At 36.5% G+C, this 9,661-nt stretch overlaps 3 protein-coding genes across 6 annotated transcripts in view; 2 read left to right on the top strand and 1 right to left on the bottom strand.

Moving 5' to 3' along the window:
- LOC106871856 (RUS family member 1) overlaps positions 1 to 2,238 on the bottom strand; it is an 11,289-nt gene extending 9,051 nt beyond the window's left edge. The window contains exon 1 of one of the 3 annotated variants that reach the window (XM_014918586.2): positions 2,084 to 2,238. In XM_014918586.2, the coding sequence (XP_014774072.1) occupies positions 2,084 to 2,128 (45 nt within the window). In that variant the 5' untranslated portion in view covers positions 2,129 to 2,238. Of the gene's footprint in view, positions 1 to 915; positions 1,152 to 1,174; positions 1,296 to 2,083 lie in introns of those variants that run through there. The other 2 variants (XM_014918587.2, XM_014918585.2) reach the window with 2 other exon arrangements.
- Positions 1,521 to 8,413, top strand: LOC106871855 (uncharacterized). Of its 2 annotated transcripts, none has more exons than XM_014918582.2 (2): positions 1,521 to 1,656; positions 3,407 to 8,413. In XM_014918582.2, exon 2 carries the CDS (start codon positions 3,415 to 3,417, stop codon positions 6,073 to 6,075), a length of 2,661 nt encoding a protein of 886 aa, XP_014774068.1. In that variant the 5' UTR covers positions 1,521 to 1,656; positions 3,407 to 3,414; the 3' UTR covers positions 6,076 to 8,413. The 2 variants fall into 2 exon arrangements, with proteins under 2 accessions (XP_014774068.1, XP_014774069.1); XM_014918583.2 differs by lacking the exon at positions 1,521 to 1,656 and adding an exon at positions 1,660 to 1,753.
- The window catches only part of LOC106871844 (DNA oxidative demethylase ALKBH2), an 8,049-nt gene continuing 6,625 nt past the window's right edge, over positions 8,238 to 9,661 (top strand). The window contains exons 1-2 of the mRNA XM_052976935.1: positions 8,238 to 8,285; positions 9,254 to 9,332. Coding sequence (XP_052832895.1) covers positions 8,238 to 8,285; positions 9,254 to 9,332 — 127 coding nt within the window. The remainder of the gene's footprint in view (positions 8,286 to 9,253; positions 9,333 to 9,661) is intronic.

The raw sequence follows: 9,661 nt of genomic DNA, 5'->3' as shown, positions 1-9,661 counted from the left end.
ATCTAATGCCTCCTTTCCTTTTTCTACTATACGATAAGGTACGATCTAAGAGAAATTTGGCTGTTATTTCTAGCACGTAGAAGGTTTTTGCGTTCGATCGATTGTGTAAAAATATTAAGAGGTGTTGAAGATAGGGGGAGGGGGTAATGCAGTTTTGCACCTCTCCTTGAAAAATACATTTGTTTGGGAAAATGTTTTCGGATTCCTACGTTTGAGATGTCGGAGATTACGAATATGCAAAAAAAAAAAAAAAAAATTAACCCCAACTAAACCACCTAACCCTAACCCCTGCTCCTACCCACTTAAAATTTTGAACTTTTTCGAAAATCATTTTTTCCCTATGTTTTAAATAACGGAGTGGCTGTGTGGTATGTATATATGTATATACATATACACTTTTACTTGTTTCAGTCATTTGATTGTGGCCATGCTGGAGCACCCCCTTTAGTCGAGCAAATCGAGCCCAGGACTTATTCATTGTAAGCCTAGTACTTATTCTATCGATCGCTTTTGCTAAACTGCTTAGTTACGGGGACGTAAACACACCAGCCTCGGTTGTCAAGCGATGTTGGGGACAAACATATACACACGAATACATATATATATATATATATATACATACGACGGGCTTCTTTCAGTTTCCGTCTACCAAATCCACTCACAAGGTTTTGATCGGCCCGAGGCTATAGTAGAAGGCATTTGCCCAAGGTGCCAACACAGTGGGACTGAACCCGGAACCATGCGGTTCGTAAGCAAGCTACTTACCACACAGCCACTCCTACGCCTATAGAGATAGATAGATGGATGGATAGATAGATAGATAGATAGATAGATAGATAGATAGATAGATAGATAGAGAGGTATGTATCTCAGTTGGCTAATCCAACAATAAATTTAAAATCACCAAAAACTCACACGGAAAAATTGTCTAATAGAATTTGTTCCCCGGTTGGCAGTTCTAACTTGAAGTTTAGGTTTTCCTGTAGGGTGGTATTCCCTCTCGATGGAAGAACACCCAAAATTTTCCTTACAAAGTGCCATTCTTGAAGATCAGCGAACTGAAATGAAATTCACAGATCCCTGTGGATAAATAAAAACTTAACACGACGCGTCGTCACCAGTTTGTTTGAAGATTAGAGGGAGAGAGGGGGGATGTATATATGTGCGAACGTACCCACATACGTAGTATACACACACACTTCCTTTCTCTATTTTCAAACTAAAGTAGACAGGATGTGGAATGGTTTCGAGATGTAAAATAAGAAAGATATTGATATAATGATCGGATTTATTCGGGCAAGTGTGATAGCAGTTTTTCGTCTTCGAGAATCATGGAGAAGAGCTGCAAGTTCATTAGTGTTTACGTAAACAGAACCTTGAACGAGGCTCTAGCACACTTGGAGCGTATATGTAGGCTTTGGTCAAACGGGGATCGTGACGATGACCCTTTCCTCTGGTCAAAGAAGGAAAGATTAGAGAAAATAGCTGGGTAATGTTTTACACTAAAATAATAATAGGTGTCATTATTTAGTAGTACACCGTTAGTGAGGGGAGACTAAACTCGAGTGTGACTAAATGCAGCAATTTGATTGGTTGATTCATCTTTTCCAACAAATTTAAACTTTGAGTTCAACTCAAAAACCCAGAAATTGTCCGGTAAGCTGACAAGAAATTGTTGTTATTTTGTTTCTTATTTTGATTTAGTCGATATTTTATATCCTCGATTAGTCTTCTGGAAGCGATAATGCAATAGGTTAGTCTTAAATGTCTTCTTTTCGCAATAACTTTTAATTTTCTTTTTCGTAATCACTGTATTTTTTAAATCAGTTCTACCTGTCAGTCTACACAAGAAAGGAATACACCACACACATTATCGAGCCCAAGACTATTTATTTATCCTATGTATTTTATTTAAACACTTGACAGGTAGTGTCTGATGAAATTAATTTCAATTTAGAATTACAAATCGAAAGAATTTCTGTTTAGTTTATCAGCAATAATCTACCAATGTTTTCCCACGAGCCAACGTAAAAGACAAACCAAATCGTAGGCAATTTCTATGATGCATCTAACGAAAAATTACCTTCAATTTAAGTTTAGTAGTGCTGCCCACCTGGTAATGAACCATGTCTCATTACGGTTCTCTTCCCCCAAAATAGCAGCTCGGTTTCATTAGAATTACATCGTAATCAACTCGAAGCACGATGCATTAGACGATGTAACCTTCGATGCACTCAAATATGTATAATGGAATTGTTGTAGAAAGTGGTCAGGTGCAGTATGCCTTATCGTCATAGGTCTACTCCATCAGCGCTGAGCAACAGTTAGTACAAATCTACTGAAGAGAACTGCGACCTGGTTTTTCGATTTGCAAGAAACAGTAGCCAGTACCCCTTAAATTCATCACACGACCTTAGGAAAACACATAGTATAATGTAGTCTCAATTTCACTTAAGTCGAGACAATCACGGCTGGAACGTCATAATCATGTGTGTTTAATCACTGACTGTATTAATTCTATCCAGTTTTTCTCGTACGATGCCAAAAAACATTAAATATTCGTCTTAAGAGTTAGTTAATAATTATTTCAAATTTTTGCCACAAGGGCAGCTTGGGGGAGGTGGGGATGGGTCAATTGTTACTTATTTTGGCACTATCATGCTATTGGCTGTCAGAAGTGAAAGTGCTGCCTGCTAGTGAAGTATCTGTCTGTCTGCCTGCATGCCTGTCGATTCTTTGGCTACTGACAGCTAATACCATGACTGGCCGGAGCGAGCTATATGTCTGTCTGTCTGTCTCTCTATCTATCTATCTATCTATCTATCTATTACTCGAAAGTTCGCGCGTCCGCGCTAGCTAGTCGTGAGTAGAAAACACAAATTTAATATAAAAACATATTTCCTGAAATTGCAAATTATTTAAAATATAAAAATATAATTTTCAACAGAGAGAATTTATCAAAATAGAAAACAAATGAAGTTTGAAGTTTTAAAATAATAGGATCGACCACTCACGACTAGCTAGCGCGGACGCGCGAACTTTCGAGTAATAGATAGATAGATAGAGAGAGAGAGAGACAGACGGATAGCTCGCTCCGGCCAGTCATGGTATTAGCTGTCAGTAGCCAAAGAATCGACAGGCCCAGCAACAGGCATGCAGGCAGACAGACAGATACTTCACTAGCAGGCAGCACTTTCACTTCTGGCAGCTAATAGCATGATAGTGCCCTTATTTTATCGACCTCGACGGAATTTGAACTCAGAACGTAACGACGGACGAAATACCGCTAAGCATTTCGTCCAACCCTGAGGTTAATGTAATCGACTTACTCCTCCCCCAAGCTTGCTGCCCTTGTGACAAAATTTGAAATCATTATTATTATTATTATTATTTTTACTTTATAAAGCTGTCAAGATGGATGGTTCAAACCCAAATAGAAGGAGCGGCACAAAATCCCGTCGGCGATCTTTGAGAACCCTTCAGCTATTAGACAGCAGTGTGAATCAAACTACAAGTGACGCTTTGCCCCAGAACTATGGCTCAGTATGGATTAACTACGACACACCATCGCCAAACCCCAAATGCAGTCGCCGGAGTATTTCCAGAAGATCTATCTGTGATTCTTTTGCTCAGAGCAACAACAGCATTAGTTGTCCAGGCAAAGAAAATGTTTATGTGAACGGCACAGCCTCTCTTGCAACATCAAGTTGCAACACAGCAATTTCTAATCGCTCTGAGACAAGTTCCATCAATTATGGAGATATTGGCAATTCTGAATGTTACACTAAAGTTTCTGTTCCACAAGAATGCCTCATTAAAGTTATTAGTGCCATGTGTATTGAAGATGGTTCGAAAACTAGCTCCGAGAAGCAAAATTTACCCTCTGATCTTTCAACACCGAGTAACAGTGAAGATATTGCTAACTCCCAATCACATTCTGGAAAGTTCTGTGAGGAATTTGTGTCTAAGAATTATGACATTAATAACTCTTATTTGTTTCCAAATGATCTGTCACTGGACAAAGCTACAGATTCTTATTCACATGTTCCAGAGAACAGACAAAAGAAATTTGTAATGAAGGAGAACTTGATGCAGTCTCAGAGCCCCACAACAATTGAAGGTACATCTTTATCATTAAATGAAAGTTTATCTCAAGAGAACAACCTCACTGATTCTTTATCTTGTTCTTCAAATAATCTCAGTTCCATTGAAGCTAATCGTGCTGAAGTGTCTGACACATTCTTTAATGTTTCCAAAAACAATTCCGTCTGTCTGGAGGATGTATCTGATAATGCTATTGAGATTAATTATTGCAGTAAAAGAGACATAACATCAGCACTAAGCGAAAACTACTCCCATGGCATCACAAATGACTCTAAAAACCAAGACAGTCTCAATAGTCCTGCTTATTCTGACCTCTCCCTGAATTCTAGCTCCCTCTCTGACCTCATTCCTGTGTCTTCAGATTCTTGGCATTTTCTCACAGAATACCCTGAGGGAAATAAGAAAGATTCTAATACTCTGTCAGATTCTTATTTATGGAATGTCTCATGTGAATCAGAATTGTCCAATTCTTGGTGCTATACTTCTCAAAATTCTCTCAATAAACTGCCAGATCCCTCTATTTATCAATGTTCCACACCTTGCAGAGCTGGGGAAGCCCTGCCTCTTCACAAGACTCCTGACATTAACAAAGAGCATGCCTTGCCTCAGTCTGAGAGTCCATTAATAAATATTTCTGGAATTTTAAAAGGTATTTTTGTCAAAGACGTTTCACCTGTACAAACCCTCTCCAATTCTCCCTTGTATCTTGGCCAAAATGAACAAAGCCACAGAACAGTTTCAACTCCTTCCTCTATTGATAACAGAGAAAATATGTCTGCTGCTATGCAAGAAGAATGCATTCTGTCTTTTAAGAAAGAATTACCTAGCGGCAATGCGAGTGAAACCAATCTGATGGCCCCTGATTCACAACAAATCAGTCCTATTGGAAATAGGGGCCTTGAATCCTTAATGAACAATCTCAATTTAAGTTCTAACAGCGTTTCCAAAGAAACTTCACCAAAACTGTCTTTGGAAACTCAGAAGAAAAGCACTGCAGCTACTTTTAGTTCTTCAGAGCCAGCCATTGCAGTTTCAAAGCCAAAAGCTAAAAAGTCCAAAAGCAAAGTCTTAGAATCAAAATCTAGCGACTCTGAAGTGGCGCTAGCAAAAAGGAAGAAATTAAGACGGCGCGCTTTAAACATTATTCCATTAGAACTAGATATAGTGAATGAGGAACCAATAAATGATGTCAATGTTGTACATATGGAATGTTTTCAGGAATCTACCAACTCTTTGGGATTTAAGCCTGCTGAAGAAACCAATCAAAGTTTGTCTAGTTCTAAAGTTAGACAACTCAGAACCCGAAAGTCTGCAAGTTATTCCAATGAACCAATGAAAGATCTCAGTGTTGTGCACATGGAATGTTGCAGTAATGAAATGGCCACACCTCTGGAAGTTAACCCATCGGAGGAAGCAAAAGACAAAAGTGTGTCTGTTTCTAATGTGAAACAACGAAGAGCTAGAAAATCGGTGGATAATTTGAAGGAAACAAATTCAAAGACAAAAGGTTTAAAATCAAAAACTGTGCAAAACAATAACAAGAACCATTCTGGAGAAAAGCTAAACAACGTTGAAATGGATTCTTCTCAAGAAGATTCCAACGCCACATCATTTCGCAGATGTAGCAAGCGAAAATCAATTGAAGTCTCTTTGATGCTAAATAAAAGACAAGAACCTGCTTTGAAGGTTGTTACAGATGAGGAAAATGTCAATGTTCTGAAAGATATTTACCTGCAAAAGAACTACAAACCTATCAAAGCGGTTCAACTGGAAACCATTTATGATTGTCCGACTAAAAAAGGCATCAACACTTTGTTCAGCAAGAAGAAAATGTCCAGAACTCTGAGCTTTGAGACAAATCCTGTCAAGTTAAAAAACAGGAGGAAGAAAGCTTTGAAAAATTGGCCATTTATGTTTGATGTCTTAGATGCTGCTGACAAACGGCAGATAATGTTTTTCGAGGAAATCTGAGTCTTATCAGATCAAATCAGATTTTCTCACATACATAGATCTACACATGTCATTACATACATACATGTTTATACAAACACACACATAAATATACACACCTCTCTGTCTCTCTCCCTCTCTCTCTTATATATATATTATATATAATATATATATATATTATATATAATAAATATATATTATTTATATATACATTATGTATATAATATATAGTTATAAGGTTGTTTCACATGAAATATCGTATTTGAAAGGTAACAATAAAATGTTTTAGAAGTGTCAGAGAACTGATTTATTTTATGAAAGTATGATCCTTGTTCATTTATGATGTTTATGTCAAATATTCCATCTTTAAAAACGAATTTCATCTTTTGCTGTGATAAACTGTCTGAATGCTTCAATTACCTCTTCTCTGTTTAAGAATGTTTTATTGCTTAAGTAAGTGATGCTCACTAGGAGAGATATCAGGCGAATAGGGAGGATGTTGCTAAATCTCATAATTCAGGCTTTGCAACTTTTAGACCGAAACCTGAGGAGTGAGGAGGACGTGCATTGATGTGTGGCAAAATTGGGCCATCTCCATTCAATAGTCTGGCTTGCTTCTTTTTCAAATTCTCATGCATACAATCAATTTCCTGGCAATATGATGTTGCTGGTACTGTTTTTTCCTTGTTACAAAGATGAATAATGAATAACTCCCTTCGCAGACCACCATACAGTGACCACTACCTTTTTAGGGTGCAATGGTGCGTCTAATCACTGTCCTGTTCTGCTGTTGTCAAAGAGCATCCATTTCTCATCACAAGTAATGATTTGATGCAAAAATGGTCTTTTTCCAGTTGAGAAAGCAATGAGGAGCACACTTCGAGGCTTCTGTTTTTTTTTTAACCTTGTTCAGTTGATGTGGAAGAAATCTATCCATTTTCTTGACTTCTCCAATGTTTTACAGGTGTCCAAAAACAGGTGTGCGAGTTGTTTCGAGTTCTGATGAAAGTTTTTGAACCTTTGTTATCAGATTTTGTCAATCAAAGCATTTAATCCATCATGCCAAATAACTGATTTTGGCCTACCCCTTCGTTTATTTTCAAGGCTATCATTTCCTGAATGAGAGCTTTGGAACCATCTCTGAACAGTTCTGATGTTAACAAAACCATTACCGAAGGCCTGCTTGATATTCTGTAGAGCATCTGTGGCAGAGTGACCCAGTTTGTACTCATACAAGAAAATCACTCAACATAGTTTGGTTATTATCGTTTTCATAAGGTCTGTGGGTACGAATTTTGTCTACCAATATTGTTGGGAAAGAAAAAGAGTCAAGGTATACATAATTGAATTTTTTAATGACTGAAATAACAAGTAATTAAAAATGTAACATTTCATGTGTCGCAACCTTATATTATATATATATTATATATATATTATATATATTATATATATATATATATATATAGTATATATATATATATAGTATATAAATAGTATATATATATATATATATATATATATATATATATATATATATATATATATATATATATATATATATATATATACACACACACACACACACACACACACATATATATACAGGGTGCATAAGATATTTGAGGATAGATTTATGTTTATAAAAAAAAACAAATATATAATAACAGATAATAACTTTATTTATCAAAAAATGCTAGGAGGGTAAAAATAAACCTTCTTTTCTATAATGTTATTCGATAAAGCCACCTTCAGCTTCAACAATTGCTTCTATATGAGATGTAAATCATCTCCATGCTTGAATCAAGTGGTCCTGGTTCGTTTTGAACATTACTCTGATTATGGCAGCTTTCAAAGAATCTTTGGTGTTACGGGTGTGTTCATTGACCTCTCTCTCAACAACGCTCCACATGCAATAGTCCAATGGATAGAGATCTGGAGAATTAGGAGGCCAAATGTTAGGGGTTATGTGATCATGAAAATATTCAGCCATCCATTCCTGTGTTACTAGAGCCACGTGTCATAGTGCATAGTCTTACTGAAACATATATTTCTTTCTATTGCATATCCAGGGCTTAACAATTGTTTCCAGGACCTCAATGTAGGTGGCAGAGTTAACACTAAAGCCTTGTGGAAAGAAGTAAGGAGGTATCACATGTCCTTCATTGCTGACAACCCCTAAAACCATGACGGCATGCTCCAGCATGGGCTCAGTGATTCAGTTACTGAATGCAGTAAATGAAAAGGACACTATACAGTAATCTATTGATGCAATTATGCCATGCATATAACTCAATATTTTCAAGTATTAATCTGTTTTAATATTGAAATTTACATATAAAAATTAAAGTTTTATTTGTCAGTTTGTGTGATTCTTTTTTTTAAATTTTTGTTTGCTTTGAGTTATTTAATCTCTTAATTATGTTTTCCTCTAACAATCATTGTACAGTCTTATAATTCACTGGTGAGGTTAGAATATAATTGAAACATGTTCAGAGTTATCTCTCATGCTTGGCAAAAATTCTGGAAATAATTTAGCGACTGACAATTGTTGTGATTTGTTTTGTTGGCTTTGAGTTATTCAAACTATTGATTATGTTTCCTGATAACAACCATTGTACAGTCTTGTTATGGTGAAAGTTATGATTTACTGTTGAGGCCAGAATGTGACTGAAACATGTTCAGAGTTGTCTCCGATGCTTGGCAAAAATTCTTGACAATTGTCAGCACACATTTATTTCTACCTAACTTTTTAATGTCTCATCTTAATCTTCTTAGCCCACTTATTCCTGGGATCCCCGTGGGAGCAGAGGTCTGAAGCCTGCTTTCCATTGAGTCCTGTCAGAAGCAACTGCCTTCAATCGATCCAGCTGAATTTCCAAGCAGGGCCAACCAACCTCATGGATGTTATTCAACCCTTTTGCTTGTAGTCTGTGTGGTTGTGAGGTTCATTTTGTGAACATGTGATTCCGGATTTGGTCTCACTGCACAACTTTATTTGACAGCGCCTTCTACTTTTGCTCCAGACTGACTGATGCCTTCCAATTTGTTTGGTGGAGACCATATAAAGCCCATTGTGTGTGTATGCCCAGGCATGCCTAACTATCATCATCACCCCCACCACCATCATCATCATCATCATCATCATCATTATCAGTACCATCCGAAAAAAAGAAAACCGTTGGAAAACCAGTTATAGCAGAGACTCCATCTAAGAATATCTGAAGAAGGAATTGTAATTCCGAAATATCATCAGACTATAGATAACCAAATTACAACAGGTATATAGTCCATTTTTGTATTATAGTGCATTGTTGTTCCATTCAAAACTTTTTATTTTTTACATATATATATAAAGTATAAGTTAGAGGTGTTTAAGCTCTCTAAGGGATAGAAGTATCCAGAGGCACTCCTGGTAATTACCCTCACCTTGCACAACTAATTAAATAATGGCTTTTTAGCATCAAAGACACTTCAATTTGTTGTTTCTCCTCCATTTCCTTATCGTCTCTCTCTCTCTCTCTCTCTCTATATATATATATATATATATATATATATATATATAGTTGAAATTTATAGAAAAACAAATGACAAAGATAGGTATATGAAC

This window comes from Octopus bimaculoides, chromosome 26, assembly GCF_001194135.2.
Source record: "Octopus bimaculoides isolate UCB-OBI-ISO-001 chromosome 26, ASM119413v2, whole genome shotgun sequence".
NCBI lineage: Eukaryota > Metazoa > Mollusca > Cephalopoda > Octopoda > Octopodidae > Octopus > Octopus bimaculoides.
The sequence above is the reverse complement of the archived record's forward strand: the minus strand, read 5'-3'. Positions and strand labels throughout refer to the sequence as shown.

Excerpts from the sequence above, each read along its gene's own strand:
- LOC106871855 (XM_014918582.2), top strand. The coding sequence starts at position 3,415 with ATGGATGGTTCAAACCCAAATAGAAGGAGCGGCACAAAATCCCGTCGG.